This window comes from Saccopteryx bilineata, chromosome 11, assembly GCF_036850765.1.
Source record: "Saccopteryx bilineata isolate mSacBil1 chromosome 11, mSacBil1_pri_phased_curated, whole genome shotgun sequence".
NCBI classification, from domain to species: Eukaryota; Metazoa; Chordata; class Mammalia; order Chiroptera; family Emballonuridae; genus Saccopteryx; species Saccopteryx bilineata.
This window is the reverse complement of record NC_089500.1, coordinates 79,674,897-79,700,975: the sequence shown is the minus strand read 5'-3', so window position 1 is coordinate 79,700,975 and position 26,079 is coordinate 79,674,897. Positions and strand designations below refer to the sequence as shown.

Sequence of the window (26,079 nt, the reverse complement as noted above, 5' to 3'; positions counted from 1 at the left end):
CAGGTTTGGACGGGAAGGCTGCACTTTCTCTTTTCTCTCCTCTCCCTGCCTGTGACTCTGGGCCGGGCGTTCTTGGGAGCTGAGTCAGGACACGTCCAGTAAACGCTTCACACTGAGGTGACCTCGAAAGCCGGGCCGGAGTCGGCTGGGTTTCCAGGAGCCCAGAGCTGAGCTGAGGCCAAACCCCGGGCCTGTCCTGCGGCTCTCACTGTTACCTCCCTGGCCGCCGTCCTGGTCTCATGACGGAGTGATTTCAGACACCCGCCCAGGCAGGCAGTGCTTCCGTGTGTGGTGTATACCTTCAGATTACTCAAGGATTAAAGTCCCCAAGACGAAAATGAGATTAAAGGGGCAATGTAAAGGGTTGGTAGAAGGAATAGGGGTTGGGAAGAGGGAACCTGGATGATTTTATCCCATTTGTGTTTTTTTTGTTTTTTTTTAATTTCTTGTTCTATGTTTGTTTGTAGCACGGAGTGCCCCCAGAAGGAATTAACTTAGCCCAAGAAATTATTTCCCTCTTCGCTGCCAAGGAAGACGAGAATGTCGCCAAACGCTTTTCTGCTTTGTGTTGCTAGTTGGGGCCGTTGCCGGTTTTCACCAGAATCCGTTGTTCCTGGGTCAGCGGTGTCTCATAAACACTGCCTTTCTCTTCATTTCCCTGCCCCCAGAAATGAGAATGACCCTCCCAGTCGCCCAGTCCTGTCGTCCCTCTCCACCCTCATCTGCTACCATCAGGGGACCGTCGTGAAAGGGTCGTGTTTGATCACCGTGACGCGCATCCCGAGAGCCCTTCTCCTGTACCTGTGCAGCACTCTGAGGGACCAGGTGAGGCAGGTCCCTGCTCCCCGGGGCTCCCCAGTGGGGCGGTGCTGGTGGAACACTACCTACAGCCTGTCCCAGAGCGGGAGCAGGACCTGTGACTGGGGCCCTGACCTGTGACAGGGGCCATTCAGAAAGCCATTCCCTGTCCCCTGCTCCCCCCGTCCCCTGCCCCCCCCCCGGACTTTCTGGCCCTGTGCCTTCTGTGTGTGTGCTTGTGTGTGTTTGTGTCTCCCACCCACACGGTGTGGAGGAAGGGAGGGAGGGCGGGAGGGCGGGAGCCGTTCTGAGTGAGGTGGTCTCCTCCTCATTTAAATGCTGAACCAGCTGGCTGAATTCTTCCAAGCACATTGAAACTGGTTTTTTGTGGACATTCAGGTGCCCTTTTTTTTTTTTTAAGGAAGAAAATATGCTACAAGATAAGAACGATAGTTGTGTTTTAACGCTTAAATATTCCCTGCCTTTCATGTTTACTAGAGGAAGCCATGGAGTGGGGGGGGGGGGGGGGAGAGGGAGGGAGAGAGGGAAGGAGAAGGAAGGAGCGAGGGAGGGAGGGAGAGAGGGCACTTAAGAGTGAGAAATAGGCAAGATGACCCAAATCTCAGCTCAAAAGACAGAACACTGTAGGGCTTTTGTGCCGGGGGTTTCTCCTCCCAGGTTCTCATTTCTGCGCACGCTGGTCATGAAAGCCATGGGAACCGGAGCACCAGGAAGACAGCTGTTCTCAGGGTGTTTCTGGCCCACCAGACAAGGGAAGGTTGGCCTTTTCCCAGCTTCTCCGTTCCCACGCAGGGCTGCTCCCCCACCCCCCACCTCCACCCCCAGGGACACGGTCCCAGTTTCACACACCCGACCGGCACGGTGCGGAAGTCTAGGTACCTCCGTGAGCGAGCTCAGCAGGCTGGGTTCCTCGTTCTACATTGGAGCTGTTCTTCTTCGCTCTTTCAAGAAGACACCTGAATTGCTGATATTTTTAAGTCCGTGATCATCGGGATTTGAGATTAGCCCTATCGGTTTAGGTAACTGTTGATTGAATTTCACCTGAAGTTCTATCCAGCTTTACTTATCTTGAAATGCGGGCAGAGCAGCTGCCCCCCCTCACACACTGTTGCCTCGTAGTTTTATTGAAATGGCGCTTTGTGGGTACTAGCTATGTGCCCAGGTTAAAAAAAGAACTCAGTTGAATAAATTCTATAGTGAGACTTTCAGGGCTGGATTTCAAGGGATAACAACAACAATAACAACAAAAATACAGACATCTTGGTGACTTGAGGGGCCATTTTCAGATCCTGGCAGAATCAAGCTACTCTGGCTCCTACAGTTTGAAATTTATCCTTCAATTTTAGGAAACTTGGAGGAGGATTTCTTGGACAGAGAATAGTGTGTGTGTGTGTGTGTGTGTGTGTGTATGTATGTGTGTGTGTGTGTGTTTGAAGCAACTGAACTCTTCTGGCTCATCTAATAAATCAAAATAGACGTGAGGCAGATTAACAAGAGAAAATGGCCACATGTTAATCACATAGGTATGTATGGGAACTCCCCGTCCACGATGAGGTTCGGACGGAGACAGAAAGGGAAACTGAGGGACGTATGACACGCTGAGCTAAGGATGAGGTAAGGCACCTTGTGGCTTCAGCGAGAAGGATGTCCATGCAGGACCATAAGGAAAAAGAAAAAGACGTTCGACAATTAGAAGTTGGTCCTGCCTTAGAGAGAGGTCAGAAAATGTTCTTTTCTGGAGATGGCTCTTATTCTGGACGAGACCCCCTAACGGAAGTTCTTTAACAGAGAGGTAGACGTTTCTCTTGAACCCTCCGGGTCTCGATTGCCTTCAGCTCAAAAGAACTCATGCGGAAGGGGCGCGTTTTGGGGAGGCCAGTTCTCAGAGTGTGTGCGTGCAGAGATGTAGAGATGCAGATAGAGAGATAGGTGTGTGTGTGTCGTCATGGAAGAATGGAGCAGAGCGGGCCCTCACCGCCCCTCCCTGAGCTCGGCACCTTAAACTCTGGGGAACCAGCCTCCCGTAAATCTAAAATAGACACGGCTGGATTGGTCTCCCTGGCAGAGATCTGAAAGGTTGTTAACCACTTCCCGGGTGCTCCTGAGAACCACTTCCTGAGGACCAAGGGGCCACATGACTCCCTTTTAGTGACCTCACTGTTGGAAGTGTGCCCTTTCTTAGGTTAAGAAGAGACGGCCTTCCAAAGCAGGCTCGCAGCCTGTGCTGTGTCCACAGCTCAGACGTCTCACACAGCCCCCTGTTGTGATTTCTCCCACAGTGACTTGTCTCCTTCACGACCCCAGCCAGGCCGAAGAGCGTCCAGGTCAAGCTGCATGCGATTGCGTTAACGCTGGGACAAGAAAATGTCCATATTAGGCTGAGGCGTTCCCGGGGTCCTCATGGAGGACTATTTCAGGATTGTTTTCAGGCATTTTTCAAAAAATAAAACACTGTGGGTCATGGGTCGGATGTATTCAATCACCTGCCCTCCATGACCTTCTGGAAACTATCCACTCTTCTTTGAGTTTTATAGAAGTCCAAGTTCTATTTCAACGGACTAATTTTCCTTTGAAAGATAGCCCTGAAAAGTCTCACTGCTGTATCGGATTGATTTCCAAAAATATTTAACTTGATTAAAAAAAAAAAGTCGCACATAACGTATTTACAAAGCGTAATACATTGTATCTCTTTGGGGTGTGCATTTGTCGTGACCAGAAGCTGGTTTGAGAAACCAAAGTTTATCCTTGAGGACACTGAAGGTTATGATTATTATTATTATTTTTTTAACCTAAACCAGAGGGCCTAGTTATGACCTTTGATAGTGAATAAGGACTAACCCTCGCCCCTCCCTGCTGTTAGCAGCGGTCGTAACGGGTCAGCCCGTGAGAGAGACACTTCGGTCGTTGGTGATAAGTTATGAGAGTCGTGATAATAAGGGGCCACAGCCTGTGCAGGACTTCTCCCACACGGCGTGAGCGCTGCGACGGTGCGTCCCCGCCTGGGGTGTCTCCGGGTAGACACGTCTGCATTGCAGAACCCACCGCCCGCCTGCCTGCCTCCCTGGGTGTTTTCTGACTCTGTTCCTCTGGTCCCGCCCCGACCCCCACAGCAGAGCGCCTGGTCCAGGTGCTGCTCCCGCTGTCTCAGCCGTCTGGACAACTGCCTGCGCCCTCTCAACCAGGTAGGTCTCCTCCACGCGCCCCCTCCCCCCGGAACACAGCGGGTGGGCCCCTTTGTCTCCTCCACGCGCCCCGGGGGGGGGGGACGCAGCGGGTGGGCCCCTTTGTCTCCTCCACGCCTCCCCCTCCCCCCCCCCCCCCGGGGACGCAGCGGGTGGGCCCCTTCCTCTCCACGCGCCCCGGGGGGGGGGGACGCAGCGGGTGGGCCCCTTCCTCTCCTTCACGCGCCCCCCTCCTCCCCCCTGGGGGGGACACAGCGGGTGGGCCCCATCTCTGTGGTCAGCCGGGGATCTTCTGTAAGCGGCCAGGCTGGGTGGATGTTTTAAGCTTTCGGGCCATGGGGTCTTGGTGACAGCTGCTCACCGCTGCCATGGATGACAGGGAGGTGACTCGGCCTGACTGGGCTCCAGGGACACTATGGACACTGCAGTTTAAAGTCCATGTCATTTTTTGCGTGTCTAGAAATCTTCTGATTTCCCCCCCCCCCAGCCATTTAAAAAACGGTGACCACTATTCTTCGCGCCGGCCAGGGGACCCCAGGCTGGCCCCCCCCCGAGTGTGGGCTGGGCTGGGCCGCGCAGACCCTGACGTGAGAACCCCAGGTCGGTAGAGCCGTTCCTCAGACTCAGAGACGTGGGTTTCCCTCTTCAGAGATAGGGGAGGAGGCCTTGGAAACCCTCGCATGATGTGATCGATCAGCTGAGAGCTCCTTTTCCGTGTCTTCCCTGGAAACTAATTTTCCTGAAACGGGAAAAGAGCTGTCTCCCTGGTTTTTATCTCTTTCCCATTCCAGCTACAAATATTTCCTCTAAAAAATAATCAAGGGGAAAAAATGCATACCATGACTGTTTGAATTCCAGATTTTGTTTTTCTCCCTGGAGTCTCTCGGATGGATGGAAATTTAAATACGTTTTATGTTTCCGTAGATAATCTAGGAGATTTTAATAGCGCCTAGTGGAAGCCACACTAGGCAGTGTTTTTGTAAGTGAGCGGGCTGCTTTCTGATTTAAACGTCCACAGAAATCTCACTTAGAAAAGCACTTCTTGTTGCTCCTTGTCCTGATAAATGTGCTTGTAGCAGGAAAGGACTAACAAGGTCCTCTGTGCTTAACCATGTCTTCTGAGTGGGGCTGAGAATACCTTTGGTTGTTCAGAGGAGAGGGGAGTCTTCCTATGGCAAAGCTCTTTTTTTAAGGCTCTTAAGAATCTTGGGGTGGGCCTAGCCTGTTGGCTCAGTGGTAGAGCGTCAGCCTGGCGTGTGGAAGTCCCAGGTTCGATTCCCGGCCAGGGCACACAGGAGAAGCGCCCATCTGCTTCTCCACCCTTCCCCCTCTCCTTCCTCTCTGTCTCTTTCTTCCCCTCCCACAGCCAAGGCTCCATTGGAGCAAAGTTGGCCCAGGCTCTGAGGACGGCTCCATGGCCTCTGCCTCAGGCGCTAGAATGGCTCTGGTTGCAACAGAGCAATGGCCCAGATGGGCAGAGCATCGCCCTCTGGTGGGTTTGCCAGGTGGATCCCAGTCGGGCTCATGCGGGAGTCTGTCTGCCTGCCTCCCTGCTTCTCACTTCAGAAAAATACAAAAAAAAAAAAATCTCAGGGTGCATTTTATTTTTTTTAATTTATTTTTATTTTAAAATTACTACTTACTGGTTGATTTTAAAGAGACAGAGGAAGGGGGGAGGGGGGGAGAGAGGGAGAGGCATTCATCTGTTGCTGCCCTTAGTTGGACATTCATTGGTTACTTTCTCTATGTGCCCTAAGAGGGGATCGAACCTGCAACCTTGGTGTTTCAGGATAACGCTTTCACCAACTGAGCTACCCGGCCAGGGCTTGGAGTGCCTTTTAGAGTGAGTTCAGCTTCCATTTGTTTTGCTTCCACCCAGCGTCTGTGAAGTACAGTCAAGTAGCACAGCGCCTTCCACAGCGGTGGGCACGCCTGGCCCTGTGACCGCCTGGTCCTGGTGGACCAGGGCTGTGCACACATGTCCCGGCAACAGCTTATTCCACAGAGGTTTTGAGATGCATTATAAAAATGTATGGACTGTAATAAAACACAGACACACGGAAATCAAGGCTGGGAGACACACAGGTAGACGGGAAAGACGGAAGCAACAGGACCGTCCGCAGGCAGACTGGTCGGCCACGGGGTCCTGCAGGGCCCTGAGGTGGAGCAGCCGTCCCCTCTCGCTGTCCTGCGGACATCGAGGCTCTCTCCAGGCCCCGCTGTGGCGTGGGGTTTCCAAGCTGCCCCATGGAAGCCCAGGCCTGCGAGGGGCGGGCAGGCTGGTGTGGGGAGCGGGGGACAGTCAGAGGCATTTGCACGGGACGTTGATATAACAGCACAGACAGGGCCACGTCCGGTGCTGGAACAAGAGCTCCGGGCGTTCAGAATAGGGGACTCTGGTCACCGGGCGGTGCTTGGACTTGGTGGTTGGGAGAGGTTTCCTAGAGGGGGTCAGACTTGTGCCGTCCTGGGGGTGACCAGTGGACAGCAGCCGCCGCAGCGGGGGGGGGATGCTTCCTTCGAGGCCGAGCGAGTGTGCTGAGCGCTCGTCCTGCGTCCGTCAGCCGCTGGGTTTCAGCGCGTTGCGGTGGCAGCTCCAGTGCGCAGGCGAGCAAGCCGAGGATGCACAGGACTTGAATTCGTCTCCGTTTTGCCCGTGGGACCCAAGCCCTTAACCACGCACGGCCTGGGGAGGGTTTCTTCTTCGCCCGGGGCCCGAGGAGCGGGTCTGCTGGCTGTGCAGCAGGCTTGGGACGGCAGGTTTTTTGGGGGGAGGAGGACAAGAAAGGCACGGGGACCCCGTAGGGCATGAAGGGTGACTCAGGAAGCTGTGGGTGCCCAGGACACCTGTGGGGGTGGGCCGCCTCCTCCAGGCAGGCAACTCAGGGGAGAAGCTTCCGGGCTGGTGTTCTGGGCACTTCCACGCAGGGAGGTCTGCAGCCTCCACTCCCTCCCGGCATTTCCGGCAGCCTGGCTGACCCGTGGGCCTGTGGGCTTCGCAAGCTGACCATCTGCAGGAATGTCCTGCCTCCTGCCGCTTCCGTGTCCACACATGGTGCCTCGTGGGGATGTCCCCCTACATGCACACCTCCTGTCCTTCAAGGACAGACAGACAGACCTCTGTCCTGGCTCTGAGGTGGCTCTGAAACCCACGGGTGGGTCCCGGGACACCTCCTGGGGCTTCCAGAGTGACCCGGACACCCCAGGCCGCCCTCTCCTCAGGCCGTCCCGGCCAGGGGCAGACGCTCTGGGTACTCCTTCGCACGTGCGACGAGGGCCGCTCCCCCAGCAGTCGAGCGCACAGCGTGTACCTGAGGCTCCGAGACGCGTCACGCAGGAACTAGAACTAGCGTTTTACTGAGTTTCCTCAGGACTTAAGATCGTGATTCAGTTGGGACCTCTGGTTGCCGTGGTGATGGCAGCGCTTGGGACTTTGGCCAACATAGGAAGCACCCTTGGCTCTGACCACCCCTCCCCCCACCCCCCCCCAGTGTCCGTGGGTTGGCTGTGCTGGTCAAGTGCAATTTTCTCCTCTTTCTGAGCATTTTCCTTCTGCTGGTCACCTGGCTACTGTTGAATTCATCGTATATGTATTATTTTTTTAGCATGCTGAGCACTACGTTTTCTTCAGTCCCCTGTCCTTCTGGGGGACGTGGGGGCAGGAACAGGAAGTGGGCGTGGGCTGGTCCAGGTGGAGGCATCTCGGGTGTGGCCGCAGCAGCGGGCCTCTGGGTCCTTGGTGGAACTGGGGGGGGGGTCCTTCACCCCCACTGAGCTTCTGCAGAATGAGGGCTCAGCCCCACCGACGACCACGAGGTCCTCGTGCGGGTGTCTGACCCTCCTGGTGGCACCCAGCTGAGACCTGGGACCAGTGGGTGCCACCCTGCCGCCTGGCAGCTGTGAGGCGCTCTGTGTGGGGCGACCTGGGGCAGGGTGGGGAGAGCGTGGGCTCGTGCTTCCCTGCCACGGTCCACGCCTGACCGGGTCTCGTTTCTCACACTGTGCGTCTCATTCGTGACGAGGACTTACCCCCGGGTCACAAAGATCAGCGGGGTTTTAGGGCGCCCTGATGTCAGGCCCCCAGGATCTTGGCTGGTGGACTGAAATGCGAGTGGACAAAGGTCCCCTGGCAAGGGTGCCTCCGGCTCTGCTGTGACAGAGTGACCACCGTCCGTCCATAAAACGAGGACGAGAGCCTGGAGGAATAAACACCAGGCCCCTCGTTCCTGTCAGCCAGGGAGTGCACTGCCCTTGTCCTGTGTCTGCCGGGGGCCCTGAGGCCAGGTAGCACGGTGAGTCCCGGGGGGCAGCCGGGGGCCCTGAGGCCAGGTAGCACGGTGAGTCCCGGGGGGGCAGCCGGGGGCCCTGAGGCCAGGTAGCACGGTGAGTCCCGGGGGGCAGCCGGGGGCCCTGGGGCCAGGATGTGGTGACTCAGGGGCTCGGCCAGGATGCAGTGACTCAGGTCTACCTGGATGCGGTCCACAGAGCTGCCAGCCCACGTTGACGGTGGCAGCTGCCCAGCTACGTGAGTCAGCACACAGGTGAGTGCCTCCTGGCACTTGATGGAAAGGCTGAGGCTTCCTGATGAGCAGACTGGTCACGGGGCCCCAGGTGATCTGGCTGAGCCAGGAAAGCTTGCTGCTCCTTGGAAATTACGCACAGCCCCCCCCCCCCCCGCCACGTCACAGCCCTCCCCAGCCCCTGCCGTGGGCCAGGGTGGTGCTCTGATTCAGTGCATATAGTGCTGATCTCGGTCCTCCGCCTCTGTGGCCGACCCGACTCTGTAACATCCCAGAGCCTTGTTGTCCCCGCCCCCTTCCTCTCGCAGTCCGTCACAGCGGAGGCACCCGGTGCTGGCTGGGCCCCAGCAGCTCCGTGACCCTCCCCCCCCCATGGCAACATGTGCCTCTGGGGTGGGGGAAGCCGTGACTGTCAGGCAGTCTCTCTAGCTAGGTGACAGACATAGTGTGGCCACTCTTAGAGGGGCACAGTTCTCTTGGTAACGGACGTGCCAAGAGAGATCCACTTCCACGTCGGAGGGAGCCTCGTCTCGTCACAGAGCACCCACACAGCCATTCTCCCTGGGGGGGGGCAGTGGCTCCACATCCCGCCACCCCCGCCGGCTGCCGGCTGACCGCTTTGGAGCTATTCGGGGCAGCCCTCGGGTGGTGAGGGCCTGGGGAGGCGCTCCCCACGTGCGTGTCCGAGAAGGAAGCGCACAGGTGTGTCCGTGGGGTAGTTTGCACCGCGGCCCGGTTAGGGACACGCTAATCCCTACGGCCCAGCTGTTCCAGGCAGATGCCGCGGCCCTGGCTTCAGACAGAAGGGAACCAGGACACCTGTCAGTCAGAGGCCCCAGGCTGTCTGGCAGAAAGCGAGCCCCGTCCTCCTGTTTCCTGCTGCCTCCTGGCCCCCACCTGCCACAGGCATATTCGCAGGGCTCGGGGCTCGGGAGGGCGAGGCCAGAAAGCTTCTTCCCCGGGGACCTCGGCACCCTGCCCTCCTTCTGGGGGGAGCCCCCATGGGCAGCTGCTTGCTATTTCAGGCCGGACCCTACAGGCTTGACCTGAGATTATTCCCTCTTCTCCAAGAGGCGATTGATATGCCGGTGAAGAAGGGGGTGACTTCACCAGGGAGAAGAGAGGGCCCTCGGCCAGTCAGGAGGCAGCTGAACGTTGGGCCTTGTCACGCGGACCCTGAGGGCAAGAATACCATTTACTGGGAGGAGCTCCGTGCCCATTGTGCTCACGGAGAGTCTGAATGCCCTTCATCCTCACAAAGATCCCTGCACAGCCGGTTATGTTGTTATCCGTTGTCTTTTTCTCAACTGGGTGATGGCCTCTGGGTTCAGAGAGGCTATGTGGTCACCTGCGGCAGGTTAGAGAGGAGCAAAGCCACAGAGCTGAGTGTGGACAGCAGGAAGTCCTTCCTCGTCCTCCTCCGAGTCCCGACCCCCGAGGGACATGAGGGCCGGGCAGGTGGAGGTTAAAGATGCTGCCAGGTGGCTGGTCAGCGGGCGAGAAGGTGTGCTGTCCTTCAGGAAAGTCAGAAAGAGCCGCCCAGCTTCCCCTGGACCCAGCCCCAAGCGTGGACACCCCTGGGGTCCCCTGTAAACTGCAGAGCTGGAAGGTGCATTCTCGGTGATGGGAGGGTCCCGCAGAGAATGGGGCCGTGCTGAGCCAGCCTGTGCGTGGCTCTTCCCTTAGAGAGCCCCCGGGTCCTCAAGTCTGCCTCCTCCTGTGGAACGACGAGACGTGTGACCCCAGAGGGGGTTCCTGGGGATATGAGCTCGAGGTTACCCCAATAAGACAGGTCATGGAGTGCTCTGCCCTCCTAACAGCCTCATCTGGGGTCCAGAGGACTGGGGACCTCCGCCAGGGTCACACGTGGGCGGAATTCTTTCTCATCCTTCTCTCCTTCCCCCTTCAAGCCATACTGAGACACTGGGGACTGTCAGGCATGTCAGGTGACACAGCGTGTCCATATCAGCTGCCCTGACTTACCTTTTTTTTTTTTTCCCTGAAGTGAGAAGCAGATAGGCAGAGAGACAGACACCCGCATGCACCCAACCAGGATCCACCCGGCATGCCCACCAGAGGGCGATGCTCCGCCCATCTGGGGCGTCGCTCTATTGCAACCAGAGCCATTCTTGCGCCTGAGGCAGAGGCCATGGAGCCATCCTCAGCGCCCGGGCCAACTTGCTCCAATGGAGCCTTGGCTGTGGGAGGGGAAGAGAGAGACAGAGAGGAAGGAGAGGGGGAGGGGTGGAGAAGCAGATGGGCGCTTCTCCTGTGTGCCATGGCCGGGAATCGAACCCAGGACTCCTGCACGCTGGGCCGACGCTCTACCACTGAGCCAACCGGCCAGGGCCCTGACGTACCTTTTAAGCAGAGGTCTGTCCCCCCACCCCTTGGGCAAATGCAGGTCAAGCCCCTGCTGCTAGGGGCGGAAGGGTTCTGGGAGGGTTGGGGTCTCACCTCTCATGAATGTCCCCAGCGCCCTCTCTCTCCTCAGCACCCAGCCCTCCCCTTCTTTCAGAAGATAAGTGTCCACATGTTCTGCGGCCTCCCTCTTTCTCACGCCTGCCCCTCCCCGGACCTGGGCGCTAGGCCCACTTTCCCAGCGTCCTGACAGAGTGGGGAGAGGGCAGGCTTTGGGGCAGACAGAGGCTCTTCCGGGGACCCTGTTTGTGGTCCTGAGCTTCCGAGCAGAGACCGATGTCTGACCCTCTCTTAACTCAGGAACTGACCTCTGAGGTCTGTGACTAGCACAGCAGGACTGAGTGCTGACAGCCTCCAGGCACCGTGGTCCCCCTTTCCTGACACGGTCTGAGTCTGTCTTCTCAAGGACGGTGCTCTGAGGCAGGTGCCGCCCACACGGCGGCCCAGGGGTCAGAGAGCTGACCTGGGGTGCGAGGCCCCCCCCACCTTGGTGTCCGTGGGGCTCTGCGGGCTGCGGCCTGTACGGCTCCCGGGTGCTACCTGCGGTGCCCTGCTAGGGACAGACGGGCCAGCGGTCTTCAGTGGGTACCACGCCTACTCCACCGTCGTCTTCCCAGTAAAGCCTGTGGGCAGAGAGCAGCACAGCCTTCCTGTCCCTTGTGTCCTGTTTGAGCCTGTCCTTTGTCCTCGCCTGAGGGGGACCGGCTTCCCGCTGCCTGCTCACCCCCGCTGGGCATGCTCAGGCCCCGCGGGCGTCCTGGTGGGAGAGCCGGGACTGTGGAGGGCTCACTGACTGGGGCAGTCCTCCTGCGGCTGGGGGAGCCGGGCGCTGCCAGCTCCTCAGCGATGGCCGCCTTCAGCCCTTTTCTGGGTTTGTGGAAGGCGAGGCTCTGGCTGACCCCCCCCCCCCCCAATTCATGTCCCACCTCGTCAGCTTTGCCCAGTGACTCAGTCTGTGGAGAGATCCACTTCCTCGTCACAGACACGGGAAGGTTTTCCTGGGTGACGTCGAGGTGGCTTTTAATCTGGAGGAACAGACGGACCCTAGCTGGAATGACAGTGACGTTCACCCAAAGTGGGGGGGGGGTGGGAGGGGGCTGATCGCTGACCACCCACACTGCCTCGCTGACCAGCCACACTGCCTCAGCCTCAGCCGCAGCGCGAGGAGAAAACGAGTCCTCTCGCCTCTTTCCAGTTTTCATAATGATTTTAGGAAGTTCCATTTTTTAGAATCCCAAGTCTTAACGTGTGAAGATATATTTGCCCCAAATTCTAGCCTTCCTCTCCGGGGTCTCTCTGGTTTCATGTCTTTTGTGGAAGTCGCACCAGCATTTATCCTTCTGTGTGAAACACCACGGAGAGCTGCACTTTGAGAACTGGCCCCCCCTCGCCCCCACCTGTGGCTGTGTGTAGAGCTCAGCCGATGTCCCCGGGATGCTAGTGACAGTGACTCTTGTCATGGGACCACAGTGACTTCCCTGCTGTCTTCTCTGTCTCTTTCTTTGTTGTTTGATGTTTTAAAAAAATAATGAGCATGAAAATAATACAGCCATTATGTTAAAAAAAAAAAAAGCCAGCAAAATGTCAACAAATGTAGCAAGAGCAGCCAGACCAGCACCACCTGTGCCCGACTGACCAGCAGGTTTCAGCAAAGGCATGTCCACTCACCTGTCCCCACCCCGGAGGGGACTGGAGATTTTCCTCACTCACCATCACACTGGGTTTTGGCAACCGGTGGCCAGTGAACCCTTGAACTGCCCTGCCCGGTGACTCCCAGGCACACCACCTCCCAAGCGTGCGTTTGTGATAAAAAAAAACAAAAAACACCACAGTGTCCCAGGCTGTGTGGCTGTCCCCGGGCTCAGGGGTCACCTGGTTCTCTCGGTTCTGAGGGAAGCGTGAATACCCGCGTTATGTGCTCCTCGGCCGGCTTCTCGGGTTTGTTTCCGCGGTTCTTTCGAGTTCATAAATATCAGAACGTGGTGCAGAAGGCCTTCCAGAAATAAAGCTGGCCGTTCACAGCGGTGTTTTGGCAAAGCCTTCCTTCCTATATGGAGGGAAACCCTGTTTACCTTTGTGAAGAGTCAACAGAGCCCCGGGGCTGACAGTTCCTCCACCCTCCCGGGGCTGAGGAAGGACACAGGCTGGACTGTGCCGCCTCGGTCTTGACTTAGGAGCAAAGACGTCCTTTGTCAACGCCGCTGGGAACATTCTGGGGTCACTCTCAAAGTCAGCGAAAGCTGCCATCCGACTTTCCCGTCCCCTGCCGGTGCGCTTAGATCGTACGCTGTGTTTTTCTCTAGTGATCAGAATTTTCTGTGGAATGGGAACAGGAAGTGCCCCCGGTCATCGAGTCTCTGACTTGTGGTGAGAAACGGATGGGACCGAAGGTGATGGTGGCTGGAGGTACGAGGTTCACCAGGAAGTGGCACATGACATCGCGGGCTGGCCACCCCCCCACCCCCCACCGTGACCAGCGGCGGGCAGGCTTCCTCTGTGAGAGGGATGGTCAGTCTTTGGGGCCAGCCTAATCGGAAGCCCTCTGGCTCTTTAATGGCCCATCTCATGGGCAGCTGTGTAATTTTGAGCCTTTGGGAGGCTCTTTCTGAGCAGGGGGGCTGATGACCCCCTGGTAGGCGATGCCACGTGGTCACGGGTATGCAGACACCTGACCTCTGTGCTTCAGTGTCCTCCTCGTGCCGTGGGGACGGTAAGAGGGTTACGTAGGTTAACACACCCGGGCGAATGCAGACTGGAGTATAGACTAGCGCCGGGCTCGTGGTAAGCGCGCCTTGAACGCTTGCCATGATTGCTTATCCCTGGTGTTTATTCACACACAGCAGACGCGCACCTGTCTCCTGACGGCAAAACCAAGTGTAACGAAATGCACAAACAAATCGGGAAGCCCCTGTCAGGTCGGAGACAGCCCTGGAGGAGGGTGCGGGGACCGAGAACCTGGAACGAGGGGCGGTCGCCCAGACTTACTTCTCCCCGAAGAAGAGCCCCTTTTCTCTGGGGGTCTGGCCCCCGGCTTATGGCCGCTGACGGGGCAGCGTGCTCAGTGGTGGACGGTCACACAGCATTCCCGTGTGACTCGGGGTACCGGGTCGGCCCTAGGGGGTGGGCCTTGGGAGGTGCCGGGCTTTGTGGCTCCAGAGACGGTGATGAGGGGAGTCTGCCCTGCACCTGCCCAGGCCGGGGAGACTCCAGGAGCCAGGCTGAGAGCCACACACGCCCAGCACTTCCTGTCGCTCTCCCTGTGTCCGCCCTTGTGTCCACCATGTGTCTCGTAGGACCGCCTCCCCTGCCGCTTGGACAGACCCCGGTGGACGGTCCCCGAGAGTCTGAGAAATAGCCTGTACATGGAGGCGTCTCACCCCAACCAGACAGTAACAGGGACCCCAAGGGGCTGCCGTTGTCGGGCTCAGAACCCTTTCTTGTATCTGCTTTGCGTTTGTAGGTTCGGTTTCAGGGCAGAAACACCAGTGTTTGGGGGTGCTAAGGACACACCCCCTCCCCCGCCCGAGTCGGGTCTGACCGTTTCTGAACGGCTCGTCTCACGACCTCGGGTTCTCCTCTGCTTGAACGTTTGCTTCCAGGCTCTCCTGAGGAATTTTCGCAAGCAGCAGAACATGTCAGATGACCTTTATTACACTCGATCCCTTCCACGCTTGGGCCAGCAAGCTGCCCAGGCGTGTCCCCGGGGCCTGAGGCCCAGGCCGGTCAGAGCTCAGGGCAGGGTCCTCCGTGTGGCCCGTCTTCCAGCGGCCTGTCGACAGTGCTCAGAAGGGGTCTGAGTGAGCCGACGTGGGACCTGTCCAGACGCAGTGCACACGGGCGTCCTGTGTGGCTTTGCCCCCCCCCCCCCCCAGCAGAGCATTCAGACCTGAATTCTGGCTCTGTGTGCGCTCGGGCAGGGCCTTGTAGACGCCCGGGGGAGGGCACATGGACTTCCCTGTAAGGGCTGTCGGAAGGCCCTCTTCTGTGGGCGTGGCAGTTAAAGGAAGATCCACAGTTATGGACCAGAACCTGGGGAGTTGGCCTGCACACAGGAAAGGACCGTTTTGTCCTTGAATCCTTGTAGCCGAGGACAGACTCTGTTTATTGCTGTGAGGAGTGGCACTAAGTTGATTACAGGGCCCTGGTCAGCAGGAAAGGGACATCTGCACTGGACTGTCTGTCCCGGGGTGGACCAGGGAGGACCCTGAGGGCCTCTCTGTGGCAGGGAGTGTCCAGTGGGGGCTGGGGACACGCGCTGGAGCTGCCACCGCAGAGAGAGGCCATGCTGGGGCTGGGATGTGGTCTGGGGCGCGGGCCCCGCCCTTCCTGGACCCTGTGTGTATGGGGGGGCTTTCTGCCTCCCCCCCTGCATGCGGGCAGAGCTGCCTCTGTTTTCCAGTTGTGACCGAGGCCGTGTTCGGTGAGGCCCGGTGAGCAGAGCCACCCTGGGTGACGCGCTGCCCACGTGCCAGGCGCTTTGCTGTGGGCTTTACGGGGAACGCAGGCTTACATCCGCCTGGCACGCCTCTGCCTGGCGCTGGTGCCCACTTCACAGAGGGGGAGGCGGAGGTCTGAGGGAGGCCTGGTCGTTTGTCCACACGCACAGCCGGTCGGCTGCGGGGCTGGGGTCTGATCCCACCCCTCTTCTCAGTAGCATTCTGTGCCAGTGAGCACTGATAGGTCATGTCCAGAAGGTCAGCGCCAAAAAGAAAAGAAAATGAGACAGCTCTGACTCCCTGGAGGAACGCAGAGACACCCTGGTCCTGCCTTCCCGCCTGCAAAGGGACAGTTGTGCTGCTCTTCACCCCCACCCCACTCCCCAGCAGTGTGCTCTCAGGGTGTGCTCCCTGGTCACCAGGGCTCTGAGACCCTGGGGGGACTGAAGATGCTTAGTGAAGTAGTGAGCAAATGAGTTTGCACCTCCCTAATCAAGACACAAGGCCCCAAACGGGGGCAGCATTCCACCAACAGCCGGGCGGAGATTTTAAAAGCAGTTTTTGCATGCCATCCTTCTGAGTCAGAGCCCAGGAGTGTTTGTGGAATCCCATTACGGTATTGCTTGGGGGGCTTCATCTGGCTGAGAATATCTCTGTCTGAGGCAACCCCTGTCTGGGGCCAATGCTTGGCTCAACCGAGCTATCCTCAGCGCCTGAAGCCACACTAGGAGCAATCAAGCCACTGGCTGCAGGAGGGGAAGATAGAGGAAAGGGTGGAGAAATACTCCTGTGTGCCCTGACTGGGAATCGAACTCTGGGACTTCCATACTCCAGGCCAACACTATCCACTGAGCCACCAGCCAGGGCTAAGACTTCATCTTTTTCGTGGCTGCTTGCTGGCAGGCTCTACCTCTCTCCTGGCCTGCGGAGGTGGCTTGGCTGGCTCTGCCTCCCCCGACCGCAGGAAGTTCAGCGGTCCCAGGCTGATGGAGCCCTTCTTCACCGCTGTCCTGGGATGGTTGAGTTTAAATCGGGTATAAATCCGGAACTTGTGCAGGGAGCCCAGACCCTACAAGGGCCCGGCCATGGTCTCTTACCCAGAAGGGGTGACATGCCCAACCCCAAAAGCCTTTACCGATTCCATCCCTGCCCGTGGCACCTTTGGGTCAGCGGTCAGCGGCCAGCGGCCAGCCTGGTCTGCTTTGTCTCCAACACGGAAGCTTCCTTTCCTCCCCTTGGACTCCGCCGCGCCTTAAAAGATAGCCCAGTCTTCACCCCTCACTTCCGAACGTTTGTCATGGGATGCTCCGCCCACCGTGGGGACCGCAGAGGGACTCCTCTGTCTCTCCCATTTCCTGCAACTGTGGGAACATCTGTGCCTCGTAACATCAGGCTTTAAAATGACTTGCTGCGGGTGGGTAGCGGCCATTTTCTTCTCAGGCAAATCGTCTGTATCGACGTGACATTGTCTTGGAATTGGGGACGACAGGCGTCATCTTTCTAACCGTTGTCTCTTGTTCCAGAACGCCTACACCACCACGGCCATTAACGGGACAGATTTTTGCACATCTGCAAGAGATGCGCTTGGGCTCTTGTCCAAGAACTCGAGCCGCTTTGCCTCTGTCAACTGCTTTGGAGACTTCATAATTTTTCTAGGAAAGGTGAGATCGTCTGCATTCAAATAAGAAGTAAAGACACGTGGGACCCCCAAAATCAAGTCATAGGACAAGACTGGCGTTGGGAACGGATGTTTCTTGAGTGTTTGCTCTTAGGGTAGATGCCTTCCTTCCGTATTGTGTTGAACCCTCAACCCTGGGAGGTCCCGGTTAATAACCCGTCCAGGACCCCCTGGGTGGCTGGGACCAGGCTTTGGATCCCGGTCTGACTCTCTCATCTCTGATCCATTCTCTCCACCATTGCAGGTCCCTGGTTTTCATGTCTATGGTGAAAATGCAACTAGCCTCAGAAAACGGATACTGTTTTTTTTTTTGGGGGGGGGGATGTTGAGAAGGGTCATAAAATGTATGAAATAGCATGTCAACACAATAAAATGTCTGTGCTATGGAGTGGCATGCCGCCCACGTGTAGACGGCAGTGTTGATGTGCCAGATGGAGCCAAGGTCGCGTTTCTGCTGTCTTCAGAGCGGCAGTCTTCAGGGAACGGTCCGTCGTCTTCTGAGACCAGGGAGCTCGGGAGCTCCAGCAGCTGGCAGAGCGAGGGACAAGCCCTGAGGTTGGGATCTTGGATGCTGGGCCTAGGCCTTCATGTCTATAAACTCAGGAGGGCCGGCGCCCTTTCCCGGTTGTAGCGAGGAGGGACTGGAGTGTGTTTTTGTTTTTTTCTTGTAGAGGCACAGAGAGAGATAAGGAGCATCAGCTAGTAGCTGCGGCACTTCAGTTGTTTGTAGATTGTTTCTCATATGTTCCCTGATTGGGGTGGGGGGAGGCTCCAGCCGAGCAAGTGACCCCTTGCTCAAGCCAGCGACCATGGGCTTCAAGCCAGTGACCTTGGGCTTCAAGCCAGCGACCTTGGGCTTCAAGCCAGCAACCATAGGGTCATGTCTATGATCCTGCGCTCAAGTGGGCAACCCTGTGCTCAAGCCGGTGACCTCAGGGTTTCAAACCTGGGTCCTCAGCGTCCCAGGTCGATACTCCATTCACTGCTCCACCACCTGGTCAGGTGGGACTGGAATGTTGACGATGGGGGGTGTGTGGGGGTGCTCCAGCCCCTCCCTCATTAACTCCAAGTTGACGGTTATTTATGCTGCGCCCCAGCATGTCCCTTTCCAGATGGCTGGTCAACCACAGGGCCTCATTCCGTGCCTCAGTCGGCCTGGTTCTGCTTCCCTTCACTACCCTGTGGATTCTCGACCACAGCTGTGCTGACCTGCCCGCCACATCTTCACTGCCCAGGCTCAGCAGCCTCGGGTCTCCCAACCTTCCTCGTAGGACGCGCCTTCGGTGGGGCCCCAGCGTGACCAGCTCTAGGTCTCCAGTCGTGGCCTGTCTGGTGCCACGTCTGTGGATTCTTGGCCCCTTACTTGGCATGGAGTGCTTCTGTGGCATTTGGGTGTCTGTGCACTGCTGTCGTAGTTACTGCTGTCAGTACGAGTTACAGCACGCTTGGCTCTGACAGGTGCGGGTTAAGTGCACATATTTTTAGGTTCAGCTGGACCCTGGAGACTCTGCATATGACGGTCACTCCAGAAGCACAGCTGATTATTTCAGAACAACTTAAATAACCTGAGTTATAGCTGTCCTTGAATGGGGTGTGTTGTTTGCGTCACCTTGGTAGAATCATGGGTGATGTGTTTCTTTTTTTTTTTTTTTTTGTACCTTTCTGAAGCTGGAAACGGGGAGAGACAGTCAGACAGACTCCCGCATGCGCCCGACCGGGATCCACCCGGCACGCCCACCAGGGGGCGACGCTCTGCCCACCAGGGGGCGATGCTCTGCCCCTCCGGGGCATCGCTCTGTTGCGACCAGAGCCACTCTAGCGCCTGGGGCAGAGGCCAAGGAGCCATCCCCAGCGCCCGGGCCATCTTTGCTCCAATGGAGCCTTGGCTGCGGGAGGGGAAGAGAGAGACAGAGAGGAAGGAGAGGGGGAGGGGGGGAGAAGCAGATGGGCGCTTCTCCTATGTGCCCTAGCCGGGAATCGAACCCGGGACTTCTGCACGCCAGGCCGACGCTCTATCACTGAGCCAACCAGCCAGGGCCTGATGTGATTTCTAATCACTACTTCCAAAAATTATTTTGGAATGACGTTTCATCTTTATAAACTTTTTTTTTTTTTACTTTGGGAAACCATTTTTCTGTATTTCCCATAATGACACAGCATTGTTAAGTCTTCTAAAGAGCACGTGACAACCAACGATTCTTTGGTTGTTTTTTAATCAAGTAGCATTTAGACGGTCTCCGCCATCTTCGTGGATGTCAGAGGGCAAAGCAGATTCCAGACGGGCTGTGTCCTGTCTGTTCAAGACATAGGAACATCCTGGCCTGCGGTCCTGCTCCTGGAACTATAATTACTGCATATAGCCAAAGCCGGGAGTAATCCCATGACTGTATCTCCACACACACCAGCCCTGGGAAGCCCTTCTGTTCAATCCCCAGGGTGCAAAGAATCACCTGTGAAGCTATAGTGGGTCTACTCAGTGGATCACCTTGCTGTTACTTAAAATTGGCGTTTATGAAAAAGTTTTTCAGCGAAGATGTTTATTGTAGTGTTTAGGGGAAAAACACCAGTTTTGTGAGGTCCTGTGCCATCTAGATAAGTACAAAAGCCAGGCACTACCAGAAGGGCAGTCCGTCTGCGCCCCCCACCGCCCCCCCCTCCAGATCAGCCTGGCTCCCCTTTGCTCTCATTTCTTCTCCTGTTTTCTTCCTGGTTCATTGTTGCAGATTTTTCCAACGAGCATTCTTTACAACGGGGGCACCCACCGCAGACACACACACACACACACACACACACACACACACACACCCCTGCGGGTATTGGAAACCGTGGCAACTGACAATGGCATTTTCTGAAAGAGTCAAACTGATGCGTAAAGATTTGCAACCCACCCTTGTCCTGACAGGTGTTGGTGACGTGCTTCACTGTGTTCGGGGGACTCATGGCCTTCAACTACCACCGGGCGCTGCAGGTGTGGGCGGTCCCCCTGCTGCTGGTGGCCTTCTTCGCCTACCTGGTGGCGCACAGCTTCCTGTCCGTGTTCGAGACGGTGCTGGGGGCGCTGTTCCTGTGTTTCGCTGTTGACCTGGAGACCAACGACGGGTCGCCCGAAAAGCCCTACTTTATGGACCAAGAGTTTTTGGTAAGTGAACCACCCGCTCATTTCCTGCCCCGATGTGAGTGAGCCAAGTGAACCACCCGCTCATTTCCTGCCCCGATGTGAGTGAGCCAGCTTCAGTCTCTCCCCGGGGTCTCCCCGGCCTCCCCGCACCTGGTCTGTGACGTGCGCTCTGTCCTCCCAGGCCGAAACCTCCCTGGGGAGAAGTGGGGCCGAATCATTCACACTGACCAGATGACCTCGGCTACAGGGGGGGGGGTGTTCTGGACACAGTGGCACCCATTGGTGCTAACGGCTCAGTCTGGCCGTTCAGATGTTCCTGGGGATGTAACCATTGATCTTTGTCCAAAGCACTGCTGCCTCCCGAGTGCCATGTCATACCCACTGTCTGTTGGGGGCACACTGCAGTGAAGACCGCCCCCCCCCCCCGCCCTGTCTGTGCCGGTATGAAGAGATCTGCCACCCCAGGCTCTTGACTAATGAGACGCACCACCCCCGAGTGCAGCCCACACTGCGTCCATCCGGAAATAGCAGGCAGCTGTCCCCAGCAGCCTGACCCTGTGTGTGCAGCAGGGACATTTGAACAGCTGAGGAAGCCTCTCCTCTCTTCCTGTTGTATGGGACCAGTGACACTTGAATAACTCACTCTGTTGCCATAAAACTTAGGTGTTAATGCCCTTTTGCTTTTGAAAGGAACATGCAAAGCCCTCTTTGGGTCCTCACGCAGCTCCACAGAAAGCACAAGGATACAATGTAGCACTAGTGGAGTTTTATAGCCCTGGTCCACAGAAAGCACAAGGATACAATGTAGCACTAGTGGAGTTTTATAGCCCTGGTCCACAGAAAGCACAAGGATACAACGTAGCACTAGTGGAGTTTTATAGCCCTGGTCCACAGAAAGCACAAGGATACAATGTAGCCCTGATGGAGTTTTATAGCCCTGGTCCACAGAAAGCACAAGGATACAATGGAGCACTAGTGGAGTTTTATAGCCCTGGTCCACAGAAAGCACAAGGATACAATGGAGCAATTGAGCAGGTCTCCATTTCCCCATTCAAAATCCACTTGGAAAGCCACTGCCCTCCCCTGCCCCCAGGTATGTTAATTCAACAGGGGAACCATTTTTAAGGATTATCCCCCCTACCCCCAGTGATATGGCCCAGTAAACAGTGCCAACAGCCTGGTCCATGCATTCTTTTGTTTTTCAGAGTTTTGTCAAAAGGATCAGCACATGGAACGGCTTGAGGTCCCCGGGAGACAAGAGGTCCACAAGGCACGAAGAAGGAACGGAACTCCGGCCCATTGTGAGATAGGAGCCCGGGAAGTGTTTGCACCTGGGCCAGTTTCCTCCTCCGGAGAGCCCTTTGTCTGTAGAATAAACGCTGAGACCCACAGGCCCTGTTCCTCACGGTTTGGTCTAATAGTTTGGCCACCTTCCAATCGACAGCCCAACCTTTCTTCTGCTTCCTGGGACAGAAAAACCTTCTGAAGCCATGTTTCTAGGCATCAGTGCAAAAAAGCCGGCTATATACACGGTCATTTTAGGACCCAAGGCCGAGCTCACCCCTCACCCACGGTCAGCAGCCGCAGCAGAACTCTCTGGAATACTGTCCCCATGCAAGACAGGACTTCCGGCTCATCCAGTCCCGGGAATATGCTAAGTGTGTTCTCACTCTGCAAAGTACAGTCCTTAGGTTTTGTGACCACCAGAACTGGAACTACCCACCTGACAGGCATGGCCACCAGCTGGGGTGGGAGCCCTCACCCCCCAGATGTGACGTCAACTGGTGAGGAGTCCCGGGCTCCTTCTCACAAATTGGTGAACATGCTGGACCACAGCCCCGCCCAGGAGTCACCTGGATCCCCATCCTAAGATTAAGACGCGGTGGTGGCCAGGGTGGGTGTTGGTGGGGGGCTTTTCTTCTTAAAGCTTGAAACAAGTTGGGACATTTCCCATGCTGATGGGTAGCCTCACTTCATCTAGATGAGAAGGTGAACACTTACCTGCTCTCCTGATGGGGGACAGGCTGGCTTCTCTGCAGGACAAGCCGTGCTGAGGAGGCCCCCTCCCCATGAAGGCGGCCCCCTCCCCATGAAGGTTGCAAGCAGCAGCTGGCCTCCGGTCTAGGTTAACAAACGCAAACGGCCACTCTGTCTTAATCACACCACTGGACTAGGAAAGGGGGTTGCAGACCAGTTTCTGGGGACAGTCACCGAGGCCTTGCTAAGCAGGTGGACAGAGCTTTCGTGAGTACGTGGCATCCCGTGCCTGTCCTTGCTGTCTGTCTCGGCAAAAGCCAAGGGGACACGCCCACCCCCAGCCCTCACAGCCAGTCCGTCCGTCCTGTCAGGAGAAGGAAATCCCTGGGCTGAGGAAATGTCAGAGGGTGTGAGTCACCAGTTTTCTTTTAGTGAGTGGACTTTTTCTTTTTTGTCATTATGACCTCCTGAGCTCTTTGGCCTTCTCTCTGTTATGACTGAAGGTTAGGTTTTGCTGAAGCTTTATGTTATAAACCCCAGTTTAATATCAAACCCCGCCATGTCCTACCTAGTCCTGGTCTAGCCATTCCCCCCCTTTTTTAAAAAATATATGTTTATTAGAAATCAGAAATAAATCGATTATTTTAAAGTAATAGCCTTATTAGTGATTTCAAAAGGGTATTCACCTCAACGTTTTGTGCGATGTATTTCCATGTAATGCATTCTTCTTTAACACTTGTTTTTCAGTTGATGTACAGTATTGTATAGTGTCAGGTGTACAACATAGTGATTAGAGATGCGTGTGCCTTATGAAGTGACCCCCCCCCCACCCGGTAAGTTCGGCACCCACCTGGCAGCCCACACAGTTACCACAACACTATTCACTATCTTCTGTCTGCTGTACTTCACGTCCCCGTGACTGCTTTTATTACTGGCGAGTTGTCCTTAGTCTCTCCCCGTTGCCCACCCCTCCCCCACCACGGCCCCTCCCCTCTTGCAACAACCATTGGTTTTGTTCTCTGTATCTGTGAATCTGTCCCTGTCTTGTTCATGTATTTATTTATTATTTTTTTAGCTTCCGCGTAGAAGTGGAAATCACACGGCATGGCTTTCCCTGACTTATTTCCCTTTCCCACAACACCCTCTAGGTTCATCCATGTTGTCACCAATGGCAAGATTGCGTTCTTTTTTTATGGTGAGTAATAATGTTCCGTTGTATAATACGGACCACAGTGTTTTAACCCACTCGTCTGTTGATGGACACTGGCTGCTTCCATATCTGGGCTATTGTGTATATTGCTGCAGTGAACATAGGGGTGGGTGCATCCGTCTTTTCAAATTAGCGTTTTGGTTTTCTTCAGATGTATATACCCAAAAGTGGAATTGCTGGATCATCAGGCAGTTCTATTTTTAAGTTTTGGGGAACCCCCACACTGCTGTCCACCATGGCTGCATCCTCCAGTGGCGCACGAGGGTTCCCTTGTCTCCACATTCTCACCAACACTTGATTTATTGACAATTGCGACTCTGACAAGTGTGAAGTGACACCTCATTGTGGTTCTGATTTGCATTTTTCTGATGATGAGTGATGTTGACCACCTTTTCATGTGTCCGTTGGCCATCTGTATGTCTTTGGAGAAGGGGCTATTCATGTCCTCTGCCCACTTTTTAATTGGACTGTTTGTTTTGTTTGTTTGTTTGTTTTCCTGATGTTGAGCTATGTGAGTTCTGGATACAGTTCGAATATCAGCCCATGATCAGATTTACCATCGGCAAATGTCTCCTCCCATTCTGTAGGCTGCCATTTTGTTCTGTTGATGGTTTTCTCTGTGATGTGAAAGCTTTTACATTTGATGTAGTCCCGCCTGTATATATTTTTATATGTCTTTACCCAGGGCAATGTAAAAAATTGCAACATCAGGTGTCAAAGAGCTTACTGACTATTTTTCTTACAGCAGTTTTACTTAGATCTTTGATCCCTTGTGAGGTTATCCTTGTCTGTGGTATAACACAGTGGTGTGGCTTCATTTCTTTGGCGTGAATCTGTCCAGTTTTCCCAACACCACTTACCGAAGAGACTGTCTTCACCCCATTCCAGGTTCTCACCTGCTCGGCCATCGACCAATTGGCCGTGTCGGCATGGGTTTATTTCTGGGCTCTCTGTTCTGTTCCATTGATCTAAGCGTCTCTTTTTATGCCAGGACCATACTGTTTTGATGATCATGGCCTTGGAATATTCGTTTGATATCACGAACCGCTATGATGTGAATGTTATTATATTTGATGTTGTCCCAAAGGTCCCTGAAACTCTCTTCTTCTTTTGAAAAAAAAAATTCCTCTTCCTTTCTGCTGTTGTGACTGGGTGTTTTCTGCTACCTTTTCCTCTGGATCACTAATTCAGGCCTCTGCTTCATCTAGTCTGCGGCTGATTCTCTCTGGTGTGTTTTCATCTCGGTTACTGCATTCCTCGGTGTGGGTGAGCTTTTTTTTTAATGTTTTCTTTGTTGAAGTTCTCAGAATTCATCTCTTCTTCTCTGTCGTTCACCCTGATAACCGGGGTTTTGAACCCTGTTATCTGGTAGATTGCTTGTCTCCATTTTGTTTAGTTCTTTTTCTGGAGTTTCTTTATTTTTTGGGCCTGTTCTTTGGTTTGGAGCACGTGTTTTCACCTCACTTTGGTGGACTTGCTGCTTGTTTCTGTGTATTATGCAGTCTGCCATGTCTCTCAGTCGAGAAGAGAGTGGTTGTGTAGAGAAGGTGTCCTGTGGGGCCCCGTGGAGCAGTCCTCCTCAGTCTCCTGAGCCTGGTTCTCTGGGGGTCTCCCCTGAGTGGGTTGCATGTGCCCTCCTGTTCTACAGCTGGGCTCTGACTGCTGCCCGCACGTGTGGGTGGGGCTCACCCTCAGGCTGACCGGCTGTGATTGTCGGCTGCAGCTACAGTGGATGAGCCATTGTTTGGGGCCTCACCCTCCCAGAGTGGAAGCTACTGTAGGAGGCCTCCGGGTCTCCCTGGGTGGTGGAGCTGGCTGGGTGGGGATGTGGTGCTCTGAAACCAGCCTCCGGTGTGTTGGGTCTAGCATCCTGGGAGGGGCTCTGCTGTGGGCGGGGGCCAGTCACCTCTTGCGCTGGGCTCGGGACTGCTGCACAGGAGCTATACTGCCCGCCGTGTGGTGTCTGTGGTCCTCTGGGGCGGTCTGCAGCACGAGCTGAGGCCAGCTGCTTGGGCGGACCTTCTGGAAGAGGCTTGGGCTGGGCGCACCAGTTAGCTGGGGTGGGGTCTCAGGGGAATCAGCAGGTTGGAGCAAATGGGAGTAGCCAGGTTCATGGAGAACACAGATATGGTGCCCGCCTGCGCCGGGCCAGCTGGGGGGAGAGCTCAGCCAGGGCACTGTGGTGTGCCCCCAGACCTAGTCCCCAGCCCTCTCCCGCAAGTCAGTCATTTTGGTTCCTACCCCGTGCCACTACCCCTGTGCCGGGCCTGGTTCCCTGGGACATAATCTCGCTGGTTTTGACACATGCTGGGGGGGGGGGCTCCTCTTCCTGGCACTGGTGTCCCGTTCTGGGGAGCCAGGTGTCTCTGGGACCCCTTGCTCCTCTGCAGCTGGATGTGCCTCCCAATCCTTAACGGTCACATATTAGTGCGGGACCCACCTGTCTGCCCCCCGCCCCCCATCAGTCTCCCGGCGGCCGCCTCCTACCCCGAGTCGTAGGCGTTCTGTGCAGCTCCTCTCCCCTCGGTTCCCAGAGACGCACGTGGCAGGGATGTGGATGTGGTTGTGGGAGGGGACAAGCTCAGCGTCCATGCGCTCTGTCGTCTCGACTCCACCGTGTGTGTGTGTGTGTGTGTGTGTGTGTGTGTGTTTCTCTGTGACGTGTATTCACCCCAGAACATGAATATAAAATCCCACCGCCATCCCCACCAGGGTTCC

The 26,079-nt window shown here is 55.9% G+C and overlaps 1 protein-coding gene across 5 annotated transcripts in view; it reads left to right on the top strand.

Moving 5' to 3' along the window:
- SLC44A3 (solute carrier family 44 member 3) overlaps positions 1-22,790 on the top strand; it is a 61,835-nt gene extending 39,045 nt beyond the window's left edge. For 4 of the 5 annotated variants that reach the window (XM_066247103.1, XM_066247105.1, XM_066247106.1 and 1 more), the window contains 5 exons: positions 669-825; positions 3,930-4,001; positions 16,902-17,039; positions 19,959-20,195; positions 21,380-22,790. In XM_066247103.1, coding sequence (XP_066103200.1) covers positions 669-825; positions 3,930-4,001; positions 16,902-17,039; positions 19,959-20,195; positions 21,380-21,484 — 709 coding nt within the window. In that variant the 3' untranslated portion in view covers positions 21,485-22,790. The remainder of the gene's footprint in view (positions 1-668; positions 826-3,929; positions 4,002-16,901; positions 17,040-19,958; positions 20,196-21,379) is intronic. The other variant, XM_066247104.1, reaches the window with a different exon arrangement.
- The last annotated feature ends 3,289 nt before the right edge of the window (positions 22,791-26,079 follow it).